This window comes from Bufo gargarizans, chromosome 1 (genome assembly GCF_014858855.1).
Source record: "Bufo gargarizans isolate SCDJY-AF-19 chromosome 1, ASM1485885v1, whole genome shotgun sequence".
Taxonomy (NCBI): domain Eukaryota; kingdom Metazoa; phylum Chordata; class Amphibia; order Anura; family Bufonidae; genus Bufo; species Bufo gargarizans.
In genome coordinates, this window is record NC_058080.1 from 371,527,918 (window position 1) to 371,555,316 (window position 27,399).

At 41.6% G+C, this 27,399-nt stretch overlaps 1 protein-coding gene across 1 annotated transcript in view; it reads right to left on the bottom strand.

Annotated features, from left to right (window-relative positions):
• Positions 1 to 601: 601 nt before the first annotated feature.
• The window catches only part of LOC122930909 (mast cell protease 1A-like), a 42,697-nt gene continuing 15,899 nt past the window's right edge, over positions 602 to 27,399 (bottom strand). Inside the window, exons 2-5 of the mRNA XM_044284607.1 lie at positions 12,481 to 12,625; positions 4,932 to 5,073; positions 2,581 to 2,832; positions 602 to 1,609 (exon numbers count right to left, since the gene is read on the bottom strand). Coding sequence (XP_044140542.1) covers positions 1,457 to 1,609; positions 2,581 to 2,832; positions 4,932 to 5,073; positions 12,481 to 12,625 — 692 coding nt within the window. The 3' untranslated portion in view covers positions 602 to 1,456. The remainder of the gene's footprint in view (positions 1,610 to 2,580; positions 2,833 to 4,931; positions 5,074 to 12,480; positions 12,626 to 27,399) is intronic.

Here is a 27,399-nt window from a genome sequence, read left to right on the forward strand (position 1 = left end):
TCCGCGGGTGTGAAACAGACCTAAGTTATTACTGGCCTTGCCTGCTTGTGCTGTTCTGCCCTCTGTCAGTTTGGACCCAACGGCAACATGGGGCCACGTTTAGTTTTTTTCTCAGGGGCACTTTAAGTTTCTAGTCCACCCCTGGTTAAAAACCATAGTAATCCTGGAAAATTCCATTAAAGCCAAAATGGGCTCAATTGTTAATGTGTAAAAAACCTAAATAAAAGCTGATCTGTCAATGTTGTATTTTATATTTTAAAAAAGGCGTATTTCCTGTATGCAGCACATATTATTTCCTATATGCAGCACATATTATTTCCTATATGCAGCACATATTATTTCCTGTATGCAGCACATATTATTTCCTGTATGCAGCACATATTATTTCCTGTATGCAGCACATATTATTTCCTATATGTAGCACATATTATTTCCTATATGCAGCACTATTAGGTTAATGGAGGCCATTGTAAATTTTTGGCAACCACTTGTCCTGGGGTGAACACAGGGACTATAGGGAAGGCCTGCGGAAACGTTGAGTTATCAGAGCTGTGTCGTAGGTGGACTAAATGTAAATTAAGGTGCACAAGCATGCTGAAAATATGGTATGCTAAGCAAAATATGAAACTTTATTAAAAGGTTCCTAATACAAATCACAAAGTTTCAAAACAGCCAATTATTAAACAAAGATATTTTGGCATAAAATATTGAACATCTTTTTTAATTTTAAAGTTTATTTGGCCCACAACTGATATGCCTCACTTATCCACAGTATATAGTAAAGCGGAACTGTTATAGCAAAAACTTTTATAATCAATGCTCCAGTATCACGTTTTAAAAGGAGCCGTCCAAGAAACCATACAATATAGGAAGCTCTTCTTTATATGAAACATACTACATACAAAAGACCATAAATAAAACTTCACCCAAAGTGTGTAGACAGTTCATAGTCCATGCAGGAGGTGTATGGAGCATGACCACATGCTTGCTGTGACGTTTCTAAGAAACTCTGCCCTGGTGCTTGAGAAAGGACATGGAGTTCCCTCAAAGTGTTGCCAAAGTGTGGTCCTGCTCCATCCACCTACCACATGGATTCAGCTGGGAGGTTGACATAATCGCAACATGGACTGTTTATACAAACTGGCTACACAATCTGGATGGAGTTTCAATTATGGTCTTTTGTATGTGTTATGTTTAATGTAAAGAAGAGCTTTGCACATAGCAGTTTGTCCTTTGCTTTTGTATCAAATATCAAAAATGTTTGACATATCACACGTCCAAAGTTTTAAATGGTGTGGGTCCAGGTGCTGAGGTAAGGTGAGGGACAGCACAATTTATAAATCTTTTATATATCAATGCATATTCCTCTTTTACTGTAACAGTAAGGATTGTATAACATGTAAAAGGCACATTAGGGGGGAAGAACAATGCCCCCAGTAAGATAAATGTGCAAGTGTCAGATATCTATGGAATCATATTGAGAGATGGTTTGTTTGATCCATTCCAAGTATTCTCCAACTCTTGCATAGACACCAGGAGGATGGTCATACCCAAATGACACAATGCCTTCTAAAGCGCCATTACAAACAAGGGGTCCGCCCGAGTCTCCCTAAAATGGAAGAAGGAAAAGAGTAAGGAAACACACAAGGAATTATTTGCATAGTCACGGCTGTACAGCTTGAGGGCTCATGCGCAAGGCCTTAGTTTCTTTAAAAAAATGTGTATTGGATGCGGACCCATTCATCTCAATGGGGCCACAAAAGATGCAGACAGCACACCCCTGCGCTGTCCACATGCGTACATCCATTCTGCGGCCCTGCAAAAAATAGAATATTCCTATTTTTATCCATTTAGTGGTAAAGAATGGGACATTTTTAGAGCAGTTAAATAAAATGGTGGCTTGCACTCAGCTGGGATCCGTGTTTGCGGATCAGTGATTTGCGGCACGCAAAACATGGCCATGTGTGTGAACCCTTAGGCCAGGGATGGCCTACCTGCGGCTCTCCAGCTGTTGCAAAACTACAACTCCCAGCATGCAAAGACTGCCTACAGCTATCAGCCTACAGCAGGGCATGGTGGGAATTGTAGTTGTACAACAGCTGGATAGCCGCAGGTAGGCCATCTCTGCCTTAAACCAGTTATATGATGTGCATGACTGCCTGACAAAAATACAATTTACTACTGTATGCTTTTTTTTCCCCGAAACGTTCCTATTACTAAAAGACAAAATCAGTATATTATAAATGGCACATGGGAACGTCAAGCATCAGGTAAGGCTGAGTTTGATTTCCATTCTTCTAAAAAAAAAAAAAAAGGTCCTGCATGGAGTACTTTTTTTCCCGTCTAAAAAATCGGATCTCAGACAGAAATGGCTCAAACGGATGACAACTGAACCAGTAGAAAAATTATGCAATCCCATGCAACTGATGCAACAGGATCTGACAGATCAGAAGAACAGAAAGCTCCAGTAAATGGTGATATGAACTCAGCCTAAGCTTTTTGACTGAATATTCAAAGATATGAGAAATTGGCAGGACTCTGTAAGTGGCCTATACGCAAGCAGTTTGCTTAGCACCTTACCTGACTGGAATCTGTGATTTTCTTGTGGCTCCCTGCACAGATCATCCCATTGGTCAATCCAGGATAGTAACGACGACAAAACCTGCGGCTCACAATAGTGATATTTGTCTCAAATAACTTATCTGTCTTGTGATTCTTGTCAATGAGTCCCCAGCCTGCGATACTGCAGGGCGTATTTTTGGGAAGGTCACTGGTGCTGGAAGGAAGTGGAATTGTCTGTACATACTTATTTATCTCAGCCGAGGATGAAAGCTGGTAGGAGCAGAAATGTGTAGGTCATCTATACAAATTGTACAGGGTTATAAACTTCTAAGTACTTACTATTTGACACCACATCTATAACTATTGAGTTCCATTGCCAAATGGGTGTATAAGCCCCAGAGAAGAATTCCCAGGATTAAAATTCAAACCCTGCCAAAGGTAATAGTTCTTAAGTAGCCCAATGCTTACACAGCAAATACTGCACTAAATAAATGATAGTAATATAACAGATGCAATATTTAATGATATAATGCAGGTAAGATAGGAGAATATAAAATATGGTTGCCAACAGTCCTGAATTTGCAGGGAATATCCATAATGTTCAGAAACAATCCCAGCAAATTCAGTCTGTTGCAGGCCAACAATGGGCAGGGCTTAGGCATGCCCCTAACAGACCTTGGTGTTCCAGGTCGGGTATGCCTGTTCACAAGGTTATGTACACCTTTAGGGGCAATTTTATTGCATTGTACTCATTTTCAGCTAAAAAGATATTTTTTTAAATTGGTCATTATTACAAACATGGAACCTTTTTTTCTGTACAGGGCTGAGATTCCCTAATAGAGGGATATGAATTTTTTTTCTGCTCCGTTAGCCAACTAATCTAACAGGCTCTTTATCTCTGCTCTCTGACATTATAAACAGTGATGGCCAGTTCACAGTGTTCGCCAACGAACACATGCGGGCTGCAATCTTTAGTAAGGTTAGACTCACCCATCCGGTGATGCACAGGTAAGCCCTTACCTGTGCCGCGAGCCGGTCTGAAATCAAATGCGGTCACTGGCAGCAGGCAGTTCCAAGAACAGCCCGATGAAGGCCCCCAGCGGCTGTTCTCGGAACTGCCTGCTCCCGGTGACCGCATTTGATTTCAGACCGGCTCGCGGCACAGGCACAGGTAAGGGCTTACCTGTGCATCGCCGGGCGAGTGAGTCTAATTTTACTAAAAATGGCAGCCCGCATGTGTTCAATGGCGAACACTGCAAACTGGCCATCACTGATTATAAACACTCATTATAGCTCAGTTCTTTTCTTACTAATAAAAATGTGGTTTAAATAAGTGTTTATGACCTCTAAGTAAATTAAAGATTAGGGCTATTAGATGATCAGCACAAAGTTAATGTACCAGTCAGATAGTTAGAAAAACAGTTAACCCTTTGTGACAGAACGGCTCAATATTTTTAATAAAGGCCAATTGAAAATAAGATTTTTAGCCAAAAATGATGCCAAGAATGCAATCATAAACAAAAATTGCCTCCAAAAATGTACATAGCCTTTAAATACCCAGAATTTAAAGAATGTTGGTAAGTATAAAGTACACGTCAGAAAGATGTCCCTGAAAACAGTGACAACCACAGTACCCCCAGATATAATGGCAGTCACCTCCTTGTCCTGTGGGACCAGAAAAATTTGAATGATACATTACTTACTCTCACTGAGTTCTTGGACTAATTTCTCCTGTGTTGTGAAGGTATTGATAGGATATGCCATCAGTTTATGAATCCTTAGAATTAATGAAATGCACTCCCTGCCATAGGATGTACTACAGGGTGGGCCATTTATATGGATACACCTTAATAAAATGGGAATGGTTGGTGATATTAACTTCCTGTTTGTGGCACATTAGTATATGTGAGGGGGGAAACTTTTCAAGATGGGTGGTGACCATGGCGGCCATTTTGAAGTCGGCCATTTTGAATCCAACTTTTGTTTTTTCAATAGGAAGAGGGTCATGTGACACATCAAACTTATTGGGAATTTCACAAGAAAAACAATGGTCTGCTTGGTTTTAACATAACTTTATTCTTTCATGAGTTATTTACAAGTTTCTGACCACTTATAAAATGTGTTCAATGTACTGCCCTTTGTGTTGGATTTTCAATGCAACCCTCTTCTCCCACTCTTCACACACTGATAGCAACACAGCAGGTGAAATGCTAGCACAGGCTTCCAGTATCCGTAGTTTCAGGTGCTGCACATCTCGTATCTTCACAGCATATGCTGTAATAGTTATCCCCTATCCATAACTTCACATAACCAGATTACCCCTTTAAATGTCCTTAATTTTAGCGTGAAGAATAAAAGTTTAATCTCACCTTTAACAACATGACATCATTGAATGGCATGGCTGCTTCATCATCATATTCTGGGTGCAGGTGATAACTCTCAACCCCAATAATCTGCTGTGTTTCCTCTGGCTGAGTGACATCATGAGCCCCAAGAATGACAACTATGTTCCTGTAAAGATGTGATTTGCTTGGGATCATCTAAAGTTATATATTTTTGCTTGGTTGTTTATTGCTGAAAAAACATATATCAGTGAATATCTACTAGAAATGCTTTATAGCCATAAACCTAAAAATTCAAAAGGACTCACGTGCCTATTTGAAATGAAACAAAAGCCTAAGGCCCCTTTCACACGAGCGAGTTTTCCGCGCGGGTGCAATGCGTAACGTGAACGCATTGCACCCGCACTAAATCCGGACCCATTCATTTCTATGGGGCTGTGCACACGAGTGGTGATTTTCACGCATCACTTGTGCGTTGTGTGAAAATCGCAGCATGTTCTATATTCTGCGTTTTTCACGCAACGCAGGCCCCATAGAAGTGAATGGGGCTGCGTGAAAATCGCAAGCATCCGCAAGAAAGTGCGGATGCGGTGCGATTTTCACTCAGGGTTGCTAGGAGACGATCGGGATGGGGACCCGATCATTATTATTTTCCCTTATAACATGGTTATAAGGGAATATAATAGCATTATTAATACAGAATGCATAGTACAATAGGGCTGGAGGGGTTAAAAAAATGAAAAATTATTTAACTCACCTTAATACACTTGATCGCGCAGCCCGGCTTCTCTTCTGTCTTCTTCTTTAAGGAATAGGACCTTTGATGACGTCACTGCGCTCATCACATGGTCCGTCACACGATCCATCACCATGGTAAAAGATCATGTGATGAGCGTAGTGACGTCATCAAAAGGTCCTATTCCTCAAAAAAGAAGACAGAAGAGAAGCCAGGCTGCGCGATCAAGTGGATTAAGGTGAGTTAAATTTTTATTTTATTTTTTAACCCCTCCAGCCCTATTGTACCATGCATTCTGTGTTAAGAATGCTATTAAAATAATTAAATCTACACAACACCTAACCCAAACCCGAACTTCTGTGAAGAAGTCCGGGTTTGGGCCTGGGTACCAAACATGCCGATTTTTCTCACGTGCGTGCAAAACGCATTACAATGTTTTGCACCCGCATGGAAAAAACGCAAACATGGAATGCAATCGCAGTGAAAACTAACTTGTTTTGGTGTCAAAATTGCACCATTTTCCCTGAACGCATCCAGTCCCAATCTGCAACGCCCGTGTGAAAGGGGCCTAATAGTTATATTATGCTGATCAGAATAATAGCCACAAAATCGACTAAAATGTTTCTTCAGCACCATTTAATATTCCATACAATTTATTAGGATGCTGGAAAAATTATTCCTGGGGTGGAACCTCAATTGCTCATTGTTTCCCTTTTAATGGTTTTCACTGTGCAGTGAAATTAACATTTATTCTGAGAGTCAGTATGATTACAGCAATACCAATTTTTTTTAAACAATACAAAACTTTGGGGAAAATTATTTTTATTTGCATCGCTATATTCTGACACCCATAAGTTTTAATATTTACTTTTATAAAGCTGTATAAAGACTTTTTTTCAGGGTAGTCTAGTTTTTAATTATACAAATTTAGGGTATGTATATATGACTTTGTGATCACTTTTTATTCATATAGATTTTTTTGTTCCGTTGCAGCATTCACCATGAGGAATACTTTTATATTTTAATAGTTAAGGAAGTGGCCTTGAACATGCAATCATTAGTTTTCTCATACCAAAGACTGCAATAAAATAGTATTGCCGTCTATGGCAATAGTGCTATGTTCTATTACGCCCTGCCTGAAGTAGGCTTAATAAGAATTATTACAATGGCAGGCCTGGAAGCCTTCACAAGGCTCCCAGCAGTCATAGTAACCAATTGTTTTAATATTCCAGGGCTGAATTTTAGTCTCAGTCTGGCTCTGTTGGGAACAGACAGGCCCACTTGCTGTGTGGTGAATGTGAAATACATTTGTATGCGATAATGATAATGCTCTCTGAGAGTACCTCTGTTAGTGCTAGGGTACTCCATATTGTGCCCAATAATAATAATGATTTCTGCAGAACCAACAGTAGTTATAAAGTCCCATAGTGTCATGAGTAGTCATAAAGATCCCCAACTAATCCCCCCCTAACGTGCCACGGTAGTAATAATGCCCCCTAGAGTGCCCCCAGTAGTAATGTCTCATAGAGTGACCCCAGTATTAATAAAGCCTCCTAGAATTCCTTTGGTAGTAATAATGCCCCTAAAGTGTGCCCAGCAGTAATAATGCCCCTAAAGTGCCCCTAGTAGTAATAATGCCCCCTACAGTTCCCCCAGTAGGAACAGGCCCTTAAAGTGACCCGCGTAGTAAAAAAAAAAAGCATTCTAACATGCCCCAGTAGTAATAAGATCCCCTGAGGTGCCACAGTAGTAATATGGCCCCCTAAAGTGACCCCAGTAGTAATAAGGTCCCTGTTCTGCCTCCAGTAGTTATAATGTCCCCTGTATTCCTCCAGTATTTATAATGTCCCCTGTAGTGCCCCCAATAGTTATAGTGTCCCCATGTAGTAGCCTCAGTAGTTATATTGTTTCTATGTAGTACCCCCAGTAATTATAATGCCCATGTATTTCCCCAGTACTTATAATGTACCCCTGTAATGCCCCAGTAGTAATAAGAATCCTCTATAGTGCCCACAGTAGTTATAATATGCTCTTTAGTGCCCTAGTAGTTATAATGCACCTTTGTAGTGGCCAGTAATTGTAATTTCCCCAAGGTGTGGCCCTAGTAGTTATTAGGCCTTCTGTATTGTTCCAGTACTTATGTCCCCCTGTGGTGCCCCCACTAGTTATACAGCTTCCCTGTATTGCCCCAAAAGTGAAAGAAAAATAAGTACTCACCTGAGTGTTGCTCCATGCTTGAGTCTGCAAAGCCTGAGTTGTTCATGTTCCGGCGCAGACAATTGCGATGAAGTCATTGCACCACCAGCATCCTGGCGCGATGATGTCAGATCCAACACAGGTGATCAAGATGATGTCTTCACTTGGTGACTGGCTGTGCTGCCTCACAGGCTTCAGGCCTAGTGGCCTATGAGAACCCTTGGTTCCCAGGCCTCAACGCTCTATTTAACTGTATAGTCATTCTGAAGATGGTGATACTGTTCTATGTGTGGCAGCCACTTTTTTCAGGGCCCTGGGCAAAACATCTAGAGTCCAAGCCCCAGATGTTTTGGCCTAGTGATGTCCAAGGAGTGGGAAGCTCACTCCAGCAGCAGACCATCTGGCATTTGCCAGATGGGCAATGTGTTTCTGGTTCCCACAATCTTATGACAGGGGGAGGAGGGGTCATGAGATCATTGGAGGGAGCTTTCTCTCTAAATGACTGCTCAGATGCTGTGGTCAGTTGACCATGGCGTTTGAGAGGTTTGTCCATGATAGGCATTGTCTCTGACCACGGACACTGCTGACAAATGTCTGTTTTGTGAAACAGCAGGCAACAGCCAGCTATGGCACCCTATCAGCTCTTGATCTGGTGACATATGTAAAGACCCAGTATATGCTGTTCATATATGGTGGATGTCACAAAGGGGTTACCCCAAAACTGATTGGAGTCGGGAAGGAATTTTTTATTCCCCTAAAGTGGGGGAAATTGGCTTCTACCTCACAGTTTTTTTTGCCTTCCTCAGGATCAACTTGCAGGATAACAGGCCGAACTGGATGGACAAATGTCTTTTTTCGGCCTTATGTACTATGTTACTATGTTACATTTAAGCCTGTTTCTTTGGGTTATTGTTGACTCTGTTGCAGTGGTCGCACCGCCATGTTGAATTATTGGACTCATGAAAAACTGAAGCCTGCATGAATATGCCAATATGAATATACTATGTTATGTATTATGCGCCTCTCCCCACTGGAAAGTGTAACTTATCTTAGTGTCTTGAAAAAATGCATAGAACGTCATGTAGTATATGTAATGTGATATGTTATGAATGTTGCAGGGACCAAACCAAAATAGCAGAAATGCACTGTATGATATACTGCACTGTGATAAATGTATTGCATTAACCTAATGGCAGATACGAGAAGACAGATTGAAAGTGAGCTGGGAGGCTGTTGCTATAAATAAAGCCAGCAATATTCCTGCATAGTTACTAACTAGATGGTGGACACATGTGGAACTTGCCTAAATCCACGGCCTAGTTAGAGAATCTGAAGCTGAATATCGCAGAGGATTTGAGGTGGCCTGGAACTGAGGGGTAAAAAGAAGCTGCCTAGCTCATGGATCCTGAAAAGGCAAAGCTAAGGTTGGTCTGTCTCCAAAACCAGTGAACCGTCTGCCTGTATTCAACACTGTCCCCCGCTATTGAGATCCTATGACAGATATCAGTAGAGGAAAGGGAAAGGGCAGATGTGAAAGCACCCTAAGGGCTTGTTCACATGACCGTTGCCCCCCCGTGCCCGTGCTGTGGACCGCAAATTGTGGGGCTGCCGCATGCAGATAGCGACCACATTTATGGGGTCCGCGATCCATCCTTTCCGCAAAAAGATAGAGCAAGTTCTATCTTTTTGCGGTGCGGAGGCACGGAACGGAACCCACAGAAGCACTACAGAGTTCTGTTCCATGGTTCCGTTCCACACCGCATCTCCGGATTTTCGGACCCATTTAAGTGATTGCCTTAGCCAGTGCAGATGCTGAAAATACCACTCTGGGGCATCATACCATATGTGAAACCTGTGGAGCTGCAGAGGTGCCCAGAAAGAAGGGAACCCTATATCATCATAAAAGTAAAAAGTGGCATCTCACTGTCCAGGGGCCCAAGCCCCAAAGCATATGATGTGCCACATTCTCAAAGTAACAGCTCCCCCTCCCACACACACACACATATATGCCCTAGCATTAAATACAAAATTTACAGTACGTGCTGGATGGACATTACATTTAGCACTACCAAACATACAGTACTATAAAGCACTGCATGTATGCATATTACATCTAGTTCCTCACATGTGACGTCTCTCTCTTTCCTCTTCTTCTGCATTCAGCCCAACTTCTTTCAGCCATCTCTCGTCTCTGCAGAGTTTGCCACACGGACATGTAAGATTCCACACTTTTCTATCATCCTCCCTACCCTGGTGGCCTAACAGTGTTATCCTGCTACAACCCCCAATACCGTTCCCCCTGTGCTCCCCAATGTGCCCAAATACTATATAATGCATAAATGATAGTGCCATACAGATAGTCCCCTCCCCTTAGCAATATAAAAGTCCTACCAATTGCAATAATTATCTCCAAGAGTGCCCTCATTAGTAATAATACTTCTTACAATGCCCCTAATAATAATACTGCTCCCTAAGAGTTCCCTTGTTAGTAGCAGTGCACTCCATATTGTGCCAAATAATAATGCACTTAGTACTAATAAAGCTTATTACAGTGCCCCTAGTATTAATAAAGCCCCCTTATAGTACCCCCAGTATATTAAAGCCCCTTTATAGTGGCCCCAGTACTTATAATGCCCAGTAGTTACTGTATAATATCCCCTTATAGTGGCCCAGCAGTTATAATACCCCCATAGTTATAATGCCCTCTATAGTGTCCCAGTAGTTTAAATACTCCCCTATGGTAACCCAGTACTTAAAATGCCCCCTATAATGTCTCAGTAGTTATAGTGCTCTCTGTAGTACCCCACTAGTTTTAATGCCCCTTATAGTGCTACGGTATTTATAATACCCCCTATAGCACTCCAGTAGTTAGAATCTCTTCTTATAGTGCCCCAATAGTTATAATATCCCCATGTAGAGCTCCAGCAGTTATAATGGCCCTTGTAGTACCCCAGTAGTTATAATGCTCTTCTGTAGTGCCCCACTAGTTATAATGCCCACCTGTGGTGCTTCACGAATTATAACACCCTATTGTAGTGCTCTAGTAGTTGTAATGCCCTCCTGTAGTGACCTTGTAGTTATAATGCCCTCCCATAGTGTCCCCAGTAGGTATAATGCCCTCTGTAGTGTCTCCAGTAGTTAAAAATGCCCTGCTGTGGTGCACCCAGTAGTTCTAATGCTCTTCTGTAGTGCACCCAGTAGGTATAATGCCCTCTATAGTGCCCCAGTAGTTACATTGTCCCCTGTAGTTTCCCTGTAGTTATAATGTTCCCTGCATTGTCCCAGTAGCTTTAATGGCCCCTATAGTGTCCCAGTAGTTATAATAATGGTGCCTTGTAGTACCTCCAGTAGGTATAATGTCCCCTGTAGTGCCCCCATACTTATAGTGCCCCATAGTTATAATGCCCCCACATAGTGCACGTAGTAGGTATAAGTCCCCTTTAATGCCCCCAGTACTTCCAAAGCCCCAAACACACAGATATTGCCCCAGTAGGTGTAATGCCCTTTTTAGTGTCCCCAGTACTTACAGAACCTCCAATGTCAGCAAAAATAAAATATACTTACTGACTTTCTGCAGCCATCTGCGATGCAGGCCACAGGACTCTCCTGGCCTGAGTTGCCAGCTTCTGGACTCAGCTGATCATCTTGAAGTCAATGAACCAGCTGTGTCTTGGCCAGAGACCCAGTGCAGAGTGAGTAGCAGCTCAAAGTCCTGGATGTTTTGACCTGGCAACACTCCTGCCACTGTCTATAAGACTGAAAGTAAGGGACTAAGATAATGAATTATATAGATCACAATTACTAGTGTATTATTGGAGAAAAGAGAGGGCAATGACTAAAAAACAAAAGGTCCATATACTGTTCTTGCAGGGAGCCTGCAGGTGTCTACATCTGACCGTGATGCCACTGTATATTCCGGTTGGTTTGAAAGGATAAAAAAAGTTAAAGGGAGTCTGTCAGCACTTTGACCATGCTAAACAGTTAAGAGCACTAGGTAGGGATTGGGGAGAGCAGTACAGACATACATTTTGTGGACCTTTCCTTTTAGGAGCAGTGTGAATATGACGCTTTATTCTGCCAAATTTTGCTCTCAGAAGTACCTAGGGAGGGGCTTGACTGTGACGTGCTCTCTGCATTGACCTTCACAGCCCCTCCCCTCTGTTCTGAGTGACAGCTATAGCATCCAACAAGGAGATCACTATAGCTGTCTCTCAGAGTAGAGGGGAAGGGTTGTGATTCAGCTCAATGCAGAGAGCACTGCACAGTGAATCCCCACACTGGGCAATTGCTGTGAATAAAACTATATAGTCACACATTTCTCCTGATGATAAAAGCTCCACAAAAGATATGTTTGTTCTGTTCAACCCATCCCCTAGATAGTGCCATCAATAGTTTAGTATGGTCAAAAATGCTGACAGACTCTCTTTAACTGGGGTGGTCTGGGGCAGAAAAGTGACCCTATAATTTATTTACATGCAATATAAATAGATATAAAAACTTCTTTACTTTATTTTACTTACAGAAAAATAGTAAAGAAAGTACTGTAAAAGGACGACAGTTTAACTAAAAAATAAAATAACAAGTACTACACATGTATCACCGGTTTTGCCTACATATGTGTAAGGATACATGGAATTAACTTACCCATAACAATGAGCAGCAGATAATACCCAGCCTGGAGCAATCAGAGAACCACCACAAAAGGCACTATCAATTTTTAAATATGCTATGTAAGGTCTTGAATGTGGATCTACTTCATGCCCTCCGATAATTTCATGATGGAATTTTTCTGCAATATACATTTATTGATAGTCTTGTAATTGGGATGTTACAATTTAGTTTTCCATATAAAAACACATTTTTACATTAGCGATAGTATTCTTGCAACATTCCTGTTGGTTCTACAATGATTTATGGACAGATAGGGTAGGATAGACGGCTCTACTACTTGGGTAAATGCTAGAGGTGCAAGCTGCTTGAACTGACTCACCCAGTCAGGGGCATGTAATCATAGAAAGAAAGGGTAAGCAGGCACACTCTATTTGGGTTCTAATAAATATTTATTATGAATTAATAGTCAGATGTTGGGTAATTAGTGTTTAGGTATATGTGGTTGTAGGAGTAGTATATGGGTATTATCACTCTGTAGTGGGTACCCTAAAAACAAAGTATTTTTTTATACAATAATAAAGTTCAGATAAAAAGTCAAAAATAAAAAGGCTGCAATAAAAAAAAAAAAAAAAAATGGCTGCAATAAAAAAACTGCAATAAAAAAGCTGGAATGAACGATGAGTCTGTAAGGTCTTTCAAGTGCTATTTTCCTTATCACAGTGGCCGCTGTTCAAAGGATAAAAACAAAATAAGTACAGTTGGTGGGGATATCCTGAATGCTGTGATATTCTTTTGTGGAGATAGTTCATCAATAGAAAGTGATGCCGCTTAATCCAGGGTAAGTACTGCGCTGTATCAATATGTTTCTATGTAATTCACATGTATGTATGGTTGCGATACAAGCTGTAGAAGGAAGCGGAGCTCTGTGCCTGGGTGCGGCGTGGTTTGCGCGTCTTGGTGAGTGACGTCAGCGGACGTCACTCACCGCTGACGTCACTCACCAAGACGCGCGAACCACGCCCCCAGCATCCAAGGCAACACGAGGGACGCTACTGATCACACAGCCTCACAGGAAGTGCCGACCAGGAGCAGAAGAAAACAGTACCAGCGCTAGGAAGGGTAAGTGATCTCTGTGGCCAGAGACAGTGCGGGACGCCGCACCCAGGCACAGAGCTCCGCTTCCCTCCACAGCTTGTATCGCAACCATACATACATGTGAATTACATAGAAACATATTGATACAGCGCAGTACTTACCCTGGATTAAGCGGCATCACTTTCTATTGATGAACTATCTCCACAAAAGAATATCACAGCATTCAGGATATCCCCACCAACTGTACTTATTTTGTTTTTATCCTTTGAACAGCGGCCACTGTGATAAGGAAAATAGCACTTGAAAGACCTTACAGACTCATCGTTCATTCCAGCTTTTTTATTGCAGTTTTTTTATTGCAGCGTTTTTTTTTTTTTTTTTTTATTGCAGCCTTTTTTTATTGCAGCCTTTTTATTTTAGACTTTTTATCTGAACTTTATTATTGTATAAAAAAATACTTTGTTTTTAGGGTACCCACTACAGAGTGATAATACCCATATACTACTCCTACAACCACATATACCTAAACACTAATTACCCAACATCTGACGATTAATTCATAATAAATATTTATTAGAACCCAAATAGAGTGTGCCTGCTTACCCTTTCTTTCTATGTCTACAATGATTTAGCAGGTAATACCCAGTATTATTGGTGGTCTACGGTGATGATATCCATTGTCCATAGTGGTCTTGAATAATTATGGGATAATGTTTAATACCACTAGATGTCTTGAGTGATTTAAGTGTTAACTCCTAATATTCCTGTTGGTTTAGATGGATAAATAAGTTAATAGAAAAAGTGAACCTATAATTTATTTACAAGTAAGATAATATATGTAAACTTCTTTAGAGAGGTCAGTGCTTTGATTTTCTGATTCAAAACCCATATAGCCTCAAATACGGTTTGTCTGCAGCCACCAGTAGGGGGAGATATACAGCTCACACTGAACACAATAATAAATCCATGTGTGTATCCCCCAGCTAGGGAGGGGCATACAGATACTAGGAAATGAACTCTAAAGCCCCCAATACACATCAAACTATTGATGACTGTACCCATTGCTGGACTGATTGACAATATAATGTGTATGGGGAATTTCAGACTATCCCCCAACAGATGATCTTGGAAGAGAGAAGGATCAGGTGCATTCAAGTGCAACACTCAATTCTTGACAGACAAACAAGAGAAATAGACATGTTTAATAACTATGTACGCCCAATTATGTAACATAATATTATAGATGTTATTGACACCAAAAATGGTGTGATTCCATTGCAGCATGATGCCCAAAATAAGCCTGAAGCCATTGCAAAATGTTATCAATCAACAAATGTAATAAAAACAAATGTGGGTAAGTATGCATCCAAAAACGTAAGAGAATACAGCAGTGTGTATGAGAAATAACACAAGATAATGTACATAAAAATAAGCAGCAATTGCGAAGAGTGCTTGTATTGTAAGGGTATTTTTAAGTACTGATTGGTTCTGTCCCTTTAATTATGTTCCCCTTTATTATTACCATTCTGTGTGATGATGTGCCTTGCAAATGTAGTACCCATCCCCAACTGTGCTGATAAGAACACATTTCTGACTGATCTCAGAGACATGCGTGATGCAAACTGGACGAGGGGCTGATGGGACTAGCTGTGGTCTGCACTAACAATTAATTGGGATTCCACCAGGAACTTTATCCTAGTTAGGATGTAAGTATTGATTTTCCATATCTCTTGTATGATTATGCGTTATAACTAGCCATGTGCTATAGCATGATCAACCGGATCCCTACACCATATTTAGGCTAGTGATGTTTATTTATTTTTTATTATACTGTATGTGATTTGTTTGTGTTATCATATATTTAATCACACTTAGTAAATATATTTATTCACCTAGCCTGCCTAAGCTTATTAATTCTCAAATCTTTTGAACTCACGTTACATTACAGTGCTGAAAATAAATTACAAATTAGAGTAGTCTACTAACAACAATGCTCAAAATAGGTATAGTGAAGTAAAAGGGCCAAGCAGGATGTTTGGGGGGGGCGCTCTCTCTTTATTGGGTTTATAACGGTAAAAATATCCACAAGCCGGTAATATATTGGCGACACGGAAGTGCTAAAGCAAGGCTATACACGTAAACCATAAGTGAACACATGGTATAATTGTAAGGGTACTTTCACACTTGCGTTTTTCTTTTCCGGAGCTGAGTTCCGTCCTAGGGGCTCAAATCCGGAAAAGAACTGATGAGACATATCCCCATGCATTCTGAATGGAGAGCAATCCGTTTGGGATGCATCAGGATGTCTTCAGTTCAGTCTTTTTGACTGATCAGGGTTTTCAGAAAACCGTAGCATGTTGTATTTTTACCTCCGGACAAAAATCCTGAACACTTTGACTGAACGCCGGATCCGTTTTTTCCCCATTGACTTGCACTAACGCCGTGTGTTCAGTCAAACCGGATCCGGCTTTTGCATGTTAAACCCGAAAAATGTGAAAAAAATGTTAAAGTCCATAAATTGTGGATCTGTTTTTTCAGATGCATTTTTACATTATGATCAAAATCCTGATCAGGATTCAAATGTAATCCGTTTTCACACGTTTTTCTGGACCCGGCGGGCAGTTGCGGTGTCGGAATTGAACGCCGGATTTAAACAACACTAGTGTGAAAGTATCCTAAATGTATCATGTGAGGTAATAATAATAATATATAAATCCAATGATCAATAATCAGAATGATCTGCTTCCAAAGAATACAAGTGAGGGAAGGGTCATGATGATGGGGAAGACTAGGGGAAGATGAGCATAGAAGCAGACTGATCAGCGTGGGAGACAAAGTAAAAGATGTAAATAAACATATCTAATGTCAATGTCATGTGACAAAGTAGATCATTGATGGTAAAGTGACAACAGTGGGACAAACATTGAGATTGAGCGGAAGGAAGGATCAGCCAAAGCAGGAGAAAAGTTAGGAATCCTAAAAAAATGGAAAGACTAAGGAAACTCCTTTAGAAGAAACAAACATTTAAAAAGTATCTTTGCACCAAGTGAACTTTTCCCCATTAAAACCAAATAAAATGGAAACATATAAATCTGAACTCAAACCAGGGAATTTTCATTGTGACAGTACACAGGAGGAGATTTATCATTCCCAAACACCAGTTTTCCGGCTTCATAAAGTCCCTGTATTTACGACTTTCTGTACTGCACTTGCGCAAAACATTTAGTGTAAGTGCTGTTTCTACGCCACCCTTCTCACTTTCTGAAAAGTGGCTTTGGTGAGGCCATTAGCCCCGGCTGATCTGTCATCATGTTTGCCAGTTTTCTGGTGTAAATTAAGACTGAAATCTAACCCGGCTACAAGCTGGACAACTGGGGGATGCTCTTAATGTATGATGAGATGTGTGCCTCATCATACATTAAGGGAATCCTCCGGTGGTGCAGATGATATTAAGACCGGCGTAGAACACACGTCTTTGTGTTGACATATCATTTCAAATAATAATTTGTCTCTCATATCAGTGGTCACCACAGAAACTTAAAAAATTCTTAACCATCTTAACTGCGCCTCTACTTTTGTGATATATCTTCCTGAATGCCCATGCAACCTGCAGAAACACCCAGACAATGTGGAACCGACTGAACACTCATAGTATCAATAAATCTAAATTATGTCACAGTGTATCCCGCCATGTTCACCAATAACATAATAGTAATACCGTATTATTATGACTAACTATTCTTGAACAAATTGCTGATAAAGTGAGAAATAGGTATCAGTTCTTGATAAACAGAGAGTCATTTGGATCTCAAAATAAAACACATAGAGCACTGATGGCCTCAATGAGACCACTGGGCATACAAAATAATTTAAAGGGAACCAGTCATCAACTTTATGCTGACCTCACTGAGGGCAGTATAAAGTAGTGACAGAAATGCTGATGTCAGTGGTGTGTCACTCATGAGCTAAAAGTAAGTGATTGCTGAGAACCAGCATCATAATCATTGCAGACTGGGCCTGGAAAAGAGTCAAATCTACCTGAGAAGAGTCCTGGTTATTCATCATCTCCTGCTCTCCTGCCCATCTAGAAAACTAGGTATTAGACTGTCAGTCATCAGCAGGTGGGCAGGAGAGCAGGAAGTCATGGATAACCAGGACTCTTCTCGGGTGGCCAGGACTCTTTTCCAGGCCCAGTCTGCAATGATTGTGATGTCGGTTCTCGGCAACCACTTACTTTTAACTTTTAAATGACAGACCGCTGAAATCCACTTACCTGTCTCTAATTTATGCTTCCGTTAGTATAGGCAGCGCAAAATTTATGACAGGTTCCCTTTAACTCTCAGGCGTTCTGATTTTCTTCATTGTATGTTTTATTGCATTTTTATTTAATTCTTGTATGTTTTATAACTTTCTCTTCACACCTATACTGGTACAGGTAATTCAGATTTTGCGGTGTTCATATACAGGTAGACCCAACACTGTCAATTTCACTTCTCCATTTAATTCCAATTCTGTTACGCTTGGAGATTTATATACATACTGATTAATGCCTTTTATGTAATAGCAGCCACAGCAGGGCACTTAAGTCTTTGTATTTATTTATTTATTTTCTCAAAATAGTGCTTTTCCCTTTCCAGAGACAAGTTTTATTGTCTAATTAACTCTCCGGTAACCTCTACGTTCCATTGAACACCCAGAGATAAGATTTTGTGGAAAATCCTATTGGATTTTCTGTTTACTTAGAATGGTACCTTATGGGTTAAAGTAAACTACTAAGCATATCAAAGGATAGTTTATTACTTTATTATATTTTTGTTCTATGGTGTCTTTTATTCCCTGTGCCAGTTAATGTAATATGTTTTTGCATTGTATTTTATTCCATTTTAGTAACTTATTATTTCAAAATCATGACAATTTCTGTGATTTATATGCAGCCCCATGGCATCTTTTTATACAGTTTGTAAGGCTTTTTTGTTATTTGCATTTTTAGGATTATTAAGGCTCATGCACACTAAGCTGAAGCAACGTATTATTTGTCCACATCCCATTCACATTATTTGCTAATTGGATGTGGACCGTATGTCCTTTCTGCATTTCCACAAAAAAGATAGCTCTTTTTTTGTCTGCTTTGGGGACAATAATAGGCATTGTTACAATGAGTCCACAAAGAAAAAATGGTCACACAGACGTCATTCATATTTTTTGCCAATCTAAGTATTGTGGACCGTGTAAATGCAGCCTTAATGAAATTGTCAATTTAGCATTTTCCCTAAAATTCGAGGAATAATCTTTTCAGCATCTTTCTTTTCATCTTGCTTTTTTCTTATTTTTTTCAAGTCTCTTCCTTTCTTTGAAGTCTTTTAGGGGTTGTCCCATGAAAAATATTCTACAAGCACCTGGATCTGAATACTTTTGTAATTGCATGTAATAAAAAAAATTGCATAGCCACTGAGTTATTCAATAAAATGTATCTGTATAGCGCCACCTGCTGTTTGTTCTTTTTCTTATTTCTTTGTCCTGCTTACTGAGAAGGCCGCACATGCTCAGTTTCATCCTTCAACTGCCTCCTGAGCTGTGATAGGGAGAGCATGGACACGCCCCCTTAGCTGCAGCAGGAAAGACCCTCCCCTTGAGCTGTGATAGGGAGAGCTGAGACACGCCCCCTTAGCTGCTGCAGAAAAGACACTCCCCTTGAGCTGCCAGTTTGATATAACTCTAGCAAAGCAATGAATGAGGAGATCTCTGGATCCATGTGAGGTACAGGGCTGATTGTAGCTTTGTTAGAAAGACATTATCATGTACTATGTGACATTATTTATAGGATAACCCCTTTAATCAACAGTTTTTTTCTTTTGTGAGCAGTCCTATACACCACCTACTTTTTGTTTCACTGCATGTTTATCCTCCTGCATTCACTCCTGTGCAAATCCAGATAACGCTGACGCGTTTCAAACTCTATCTGAGTTCTTAGCCATAGCATAAATGGTAAGCAAATGCTTCTCAATAAATTTACGCTTCATCATTGAGACTAATCACATAAACAGCTTCATATTCTTAAGGCTGCCTACATAATTAATTTCAAAATATACTAATATGAGAAAAATATATATGCAAATGTACATAGCTTAATAGTAGTACAGTCCAATCTGTGATTCAATCCATATGTTGCAACTACATTTAAAATAAAAATCCAAAAAGCGTCTCGAGTGAGAAGCAGCTTTCTCCTATCCTCTCCATGTCATGATAGATTAACTCTTACCTTTAGGAAATTTATATAGTATTCATATAAAAGTATTTATCTATGAAATGCTGTCACATACTATAAAGAGTATCTTTGATCATGGTGGTTTGAATGGGCTCCTGTAATATGTTCTCCAATGCATTCTTTTAGATGATGGGAGGATAAGCTTGTGCATTAAAAGGCTGCACTCTACACAGGTAATCAGGTAAATTACATGTGTTATTGCAATAAATATATTATTTGATCAATGAATTAATGTATGATTGAATGATCTGTATGCATTGAGGAAAATGTAGTAGTTTGCAGACGTGTGGACACACAGCACATTTGGGTGTGTCACATTGGTAACTTCCCTTGTATTCCAATCAGAAATGAGTATAAGGGCTCGTTCACACAAACGCATTTTGCGTTCCGTATACGGGCCGTTTTCTGTGTTCCGCACACGGTCTGTATACCGAACCATTCATTTCAATGGGTCCGCAAAAGATGCAGACAGCACTCTGTCTGCTGTCCACATCCGTTGCTCTGTTCCGTGGGCTAGCAAGAATTATGAGTCCTGTCCTATTCTTGTCCGTTTTGCGGCCGAGAATAGGTATTTCTATAATTGGCCCCCTGTTCCGCAAATTGCGGAAGTCACACGGGCGCGATCCGTGTTTTGCGGATCCGCAATTTGTGGACCGCAGAAAACGGCACGGTCGTGTGAACGAGCCCTAACTTTTATACAGGCTCGGAGATAAGAAGTTGCTCAGTGTTATTTCTTTTTTTAGTTACAAAATGGCAGCCTGTATGTAATATGCTATGTAATTGACATAATCATTAAGAGCGTCAATTACATAGCATATTACATACAGGCTGCCGTTTTGTAACTAAAAAAAGAAACCCATGCATTGGGTTGAAAATGTAGCAAAACATTTTTTTTAATGATGTCGTGACTTTGTGGCGCAAACAATCATGTCTAGTTTTACAATCAACTATATTTTTTGCCCTAAATAATAATCCTGAAATGTACCTACCATTTTCTAATCTGGCATCAATCACTGAAAATTTGTGATATAATAAATCTGGCTTTGAGCAAGTACATATATATGCACAAATGTATTCACCTACAGGTAAATTAATGATGGTGTCTACAAGTTGCATTCGAGAGGCTTTTTTGATTTTTACTTTAAGTACAATTGTCTGTGCACCACATGGATTGAATCACAGATCGGATCTACTATACTGCTATTAAGCTAAGGACTTTTGCATATATTTTTTCATATTATTAGCATATTTTAAGATAGTCTTTGCGCCTTTCTAAGGCTACTTTCACACTAGCATTTTTGCTGGACTCATTAAAAACCCTTCCGTTACAGATAATACAACCATCTGCATCTGTTATGAATGGATCCGGTTGTATTATCTTTAACATAGCAAGGACTGATCCGTCATGAACACTATTGAAAGTCAATAGGGGACAGATCCATTTTCTATTGTGTCTGTCCCCATTGACTTGCATTGTGAGTCATGAGGGATCCGTTTTGCTCTGCAACCCACGATGGAAAGAAAATCACGGCTTGCTGCGGTTTGCTCTCCGGTATGGGAACGCAACCAAATGGTTCAGTTCAGGTTCTGTTCAGTTTTGTCCACATTGACAATGAATGGGGACAAAATGGATGCGTTTTTCTTCGGAATCGAGATCCTATGATGGATCTCAATACCAGAAAATAGAAACGCTAGTGTGAAAGTAGCCTGAGCACAACTTGATTAATTAGAGTATGTAGGCGAAGGTGGAGATGTTGACGTGATAATTAGGCCTCATGCACACAGTTGTTGCCCGGCCGTGGCCGAATTGCGGCCAGCAAACAGCTACAGAGGTGCTTCCGTGGTGTTTCTGTCTGTGCCTCTTAAACACGAAAAAATAGAACATGTGACAGAGTCTGGAGGTGGCAGCAGTATGAGGGGGCCACCGAGTGGCACAATGACCGAGTCTGGAGGTGACGGCAGCATGAGTAGACCACACAGTGGCCCAATGACCAAGTCTGGAGGTGGCGGAATCAGCTGCAGCATCAGGAGGAGGCCACAGAGTAGCACAATGACAGAGTCTGGAGGTAGCGACAGCAGCATCAGGAGGATACCAAAGAGTGGCAAGGTGACATAGTGTGGAGATGGCAGCAGCAGCATCAGGATACCACAGAGTGGCAAGGTGACATAGTGTGGATATGGCAGCAGCAGTAGGATACCACAGAGCAGCAAGGTGACACAGTGTGGAAATGGCAGCATCAGCAGCAGGATACCACAGAGTGGCAAGGTGACATAGTATGGAGATGGTAGTAGCAGCAGCATCAGGATACCACACAGTGGCAAATTGACATAGTGTGGGGATGGCAGCAGCAGCATCAGGAGACCACAGAGTGGAAAGATGACATAGTGTGAAAATGGCAGCAGCAGCATCAGGATACCACAGAGTGGCAAGGTGACATAGTGTGGAGATGGCAGCAGCAGCATCAGAATATCACAGAGTAGCAAGGTGACATAGTGTGGAGATGGCAGCAGCAGAATCAGGATACGACAGAGTGGAAAGGTGACATAGTGTGGATATGGCATCAGCAGCATGAGGAGACCACAGATTGCCCAATGAACGAGTCTGGAGGTGACGGCAGCATGATTAGACCACACAGTGGCCCAATGACAGAGTGTGGAGGTGGCGGAATCAGCTGCAGCATCAGGAGGATACAAAAGAGTGCCAAGGTGACATAGTGTGGAGATGGCAGCAGCAGCATCAGGATACCACAAAGTGGCAAGGTGACAGTGTGGATATGGCAGCAGCAGCAGGAGGATACCAGAGAGTGGCAAAGTGACATAGTGTAAAGATGGCAGTAGCAGCAGCAGCATCAGGATACCACACAGTGGCAAGGTGACATAGCGTGGATATGGCAGCATGAGGATACAACAGAGCGGCAAGGTGACATAGTGTGGAAATGGCAGCAGCAGTAGGATACCACAGAGCGGCAAGGTGACACAGTGTGGAGAGGGCAGCATCAGCAGCAGGATACCACAGAGTGGCAAGGTGACATAGTGTGGAGATGGCAGTAGCAGCAGCATAAGGACAGCACACAGTGGCAAAGTGACATAGTGTGGAGATGGCTGCAGCAGCATCAGGAGACCACAGAGTAGCAAGGTGACATAGTGTGGATATGGCAGCAGCATCAGGATACCACAGAGTGGCAAGATGACATAGTATAAAAATGGCAGCAGCAGCATCAGGATATCACAGAGTAGAAAGGTGACATAGTGTGGAGATGGCAGCAGCAGCAGAATCAGGATACGACAGAGTGGCAAGGTGACATAGTGTGGATATGGCATCAGCAGCAGAAGGATACCACAGAGTGGCAAAGTGACATAGTGTGGATATGGCAGCATGAGGATACAACAGAGTGGCAAGGTGACATAGTGTGGCGATGGCAGCAGCAGCATCAGGATACCACGGAGTGGAAAGGTGATATAGTGTGGATATGGCAGCATCACGAGGATAAAACAGAGTGGCAAGGTGACATAGTGTGGAGATGGCAGTAGCAGCAGCAGCATCAGGATACAACACAGTGGCAAGATGACATAGTGTGGAGATGGCAGCAGCAGCATCAGGAGACCACAGCGTGGCAAGATGACATAGTGTAGAGATGGCAGCATCAGCATCAGCAGACCACAGAGTGACAAGGTGACAAAGTGTGGAGATGGCAGCAGCATCAGGATATCACAGAGTGGCAAGGTGACATAGTGTGGAGATGGCAGCAACAGCATCAGAATACCACAGAATGGCAAGGTGACATAGTGTGAAGATGGCAGCAGCAGCAGCATCAGGATATCACAGAGTGGCAAGGTGACATAGTGTGGATATGGCAGCAGCATCAGGAAGATACAGAGTGGCAAGGTGACATAGTGTGGAGATGGCAGTAGCAGCAGCAGCATCAGGATACCACACAGTGGCAAGATTACATAGTGTGGAGATGGCAACAGTAGCATCAGGAGACCACAGAGTGGCAAGGTGACATAGTCCGCATAATAGATATGAACACATAGATGTTAACATAACATAATATATCTACACCCTCCCCTCTTTCTGATAATGGACAATTCACATGAATGGTCTATATAAGGTCTTTGTATAATGTGGGATACATACTCACAATGACATCAGTCAATCATATAGATTGATGTTTAAATCCCTGATTTATATATACAATCAACATATCGACCGTGATGCTGAGGGTTTTGGTGAGCATGACAGCCTCACCACACGTGCGCTTGCGCCATCATCCACCGAGATCGGTTGTCGGCGAGGCCAACCCACGTCACTAGTGACGTCGGAGGTTGTCCTTTCTGATACTCGACTCAGGGTGAGGAGAGAAGCCGCAATACGTAGTGGGAAGAGGCGGGTCATGCGCCGCACTCATTACGTGATCAGCATAAGGTAATTACATGTAACACATGATCCAACACATGACCATGGTTTAGGCCCGTGATAGGACAACACCAAATTTAAATACACCACCACTCTCCCCATTAAAAGTTCACTCCTCCTGAGGAAGTCATTTACGACGAAACGCGCGTCGAGGAGCGGTACCTTCGTCCATATCGTCACCACACAGGTATTTACAAACTTCACATTTTGTTTATCGTCATGCACTAGTCACTTTATATTGTATTACACAGATATCGGGACACATGTGCGCCTCTATTTAGAAGGGATTACTATACCCCGCACATTATGTTCCCTCTATATATTGATTCATGACCCATGTGTATTGATTGTACAAGTAATTGGAAGCTATAGATGCAGTACCTAAACTTTGGAAACTCATACTATTTATCATAAATTATCAATAAATATATATTTTATTTGCAAGGAATTATATACAGTGGGATGCGAAAGTTTGGGCAACCTTGTTAATCGTCATGATTTTCCTGTATAAATCGTTGGTTGTTACGATACAAAATGTCAGTTAAATATATCATATAGGAGACACACACAGTGATATTGGAGACGTGAAATGAAGTTTATTGGATTTCCAGAAAGTGTGCTATAATTGTTTAAACAAAATTAGGCAGGTGCATAAATTTGGGCACTGTTGTCATTTTATTGATTCCAAAACCTTTAGAACTAATTATTGGAACTCAAATTGGCTTGGTAAGCTCAGTGACCCCTGACCTACATACACAGGTGAATCCAATTATGAGAAAGAGTATTTAAGGGGGTCAATTGTAAGTTTCCACCCTATTTTAATTTTCTCTGAAGAGAAGCAACATGGGGGTCTCAAAACAACTCTCAAATGACCTGAAGACAAAGATTGTTCACCATCATGGTTTAGGGGAAGGATACAGAAGGCTGTCTTAGAGATTTCAGCTGTCTGTTCCCACAGTTAGGAACATATTGAGGAAATGGAAGACCACAGGCTTAGTTCAAGTTAAGGCTCAAAGTGGCAGACCAAGAAAAATCTCGGATAGACAGAAGCGACGAATGGTGAGAACAGTCAGAGTCAACCCACAGACCAGCACCAAAGACCTACAACATCATCTTGCTGAAGATGGAGTCACTGTGCATCGTTCAACCATTCGGCGCACTTTACACAAGGAGATGCTGTATGCGAGAGTGATGCAGAGGAAGCCTTTTCTCTGCCCACAGCACAAAAAGTGCCACTTGAGGTGGGCTAAAGCGCATTTGAACAAGCCAGCTTCATTTTGGAATAAGGTGCTGTGGACTGATTAAACTAAAATTGTCAATAACAAGGGGCATTATGCATGGAGGAAAAAGAACACAGCATTCCAAGAAAAACATCTGCTACCTACAGTAAAATATGGTGGTGGTTCCATCATGCTGTGGGGCTGTGTGGCCAGTGCAGGGACTGGGAATCTTGTCAAAGTTGAGGACGCACGGATTCCACTCAGTATCAGCAGATTCTGGAGACCAATGTCCAGGAATCAGTGACAAAGCTGAAGCTGCGTCGGGGCTGGATCTTTCAACAAGACAATGACCCTAAACACTGCTCAAAATCCACTAAGGCATTTATGCAGAGGAACAAGTACAACGTTCTGGAATGGCCATCTCAGTTCCCAGACCTGAATATAATAAAAAAATCTGTGGTGTGACTTAAAGAGAGCTGTCCATGCTCGGAAGCCATCAAACCTGAATGAACTAAAGACGTTTTGTAAAGAGGAATGGTCCAAAATACCTTCAACCAGAATCCAGACTCTCATTGGAACCTACAGGAAGCGTTCAGAGGCTGTAATTTCTGCAAAATGAGGATCTACTAAATACTGATTTCATTTCTTTTTTGTGGTGCCCAAATTTATGCACCTGCCTAATTTTGTTTAAACAATTATAGCACACTTGCTGTAAATCCAATAAACTTCATTTCACTTCTCAAATATCACTGTGTGTGTCTCCTATATGATATATTTAACTGACATTTTTTATCGTAACAACCAACGATTTATACAGGAAAATCATGACGATTAACTAGGTTGCCCAAACTTTCGCATCCCACTGTATACTCTCTTGATTGTTGTTTCATAGTGTGGAGATGGCAGCAGCAGCATCAGGATATCATAGAGTGGCAAGGTGACTTAGTGTGGATATGGCATCAGCAGCAGGAGTATATCACAGAATGGCAAGGTTACATAGTGTGGATTTGGCATCATCACGATACCACAGAGTGGCAAGGTGACATAATGTGGATATGGTGCCAGCTCTGGCCACAGGTCAAGCCTGCACACCCAGTAGTCTAGGGGTTCCTCGCTTCTCAGAGCGTCCACATCGGCCGTTAACCCGATGTAGTCAGATACCTGTAGGTCTAGGTGTTCCCTGAGGCTGGATCTGGAGGGTGGCTCTCGATGGGTTGGCTGCAAGAATGATCTCATATCTGAAGTGACCAACACATCTTCAAACCACCCTCTTCTTGCAGGCATGGTAGGATTGGTACACGCAAGTGTTTTGCTGTGGGTGGAAATTCCTCTGCCAGCGCCCGCAACAGCAGAATGTAGCATCTCTCACAGCAAGGCCTGGAAATGCTGCATTCTGACAGCCCTCTGTGATGCTGGTAACATGTCTGCCATTTTGTGTTTGTATCGGAGGTCTAAGTACGTTGCCACCCAGTACTGGTCCTTTCCCCATTATGCTTTTTATACGGGGGTCCCTCTTCAAACACTGGAGCATGAAGGCCCCCATTTGCACAAAATTGGAAGCGGTGGAGTGCCCTGGCTCCTACTCATCGCCCAGGAGAATGTCGTCCTCGGTCTCCTCTCCCCAGCCACGGACAAGACCAGGAATCCCCGAAAAGTTTAAAGTCCCCCTCAAAGCCTGCTCTTCTTGCTCCTCCTCCTCCCCCCAGCCACCATCCTCCCCTGACTCCTCTTCAGACTCCTACTGACTTGTCTTACATGGAGTAGCCCTCCCGGGAATTCATTCAGCATTGCAACTTCCTCATCTTCCTGCTCCTCGACTGCTTGATCAATGATACAACGCAATGCACGCTTCAGAAAGAAGACGTAAGGTACGATGTTACTGATGCTGCCCTGGCTGACAAGTTTGGTGATCTCATCAAATGGCCGCAGAAGTCTGCATATAGATCCCCTTAATC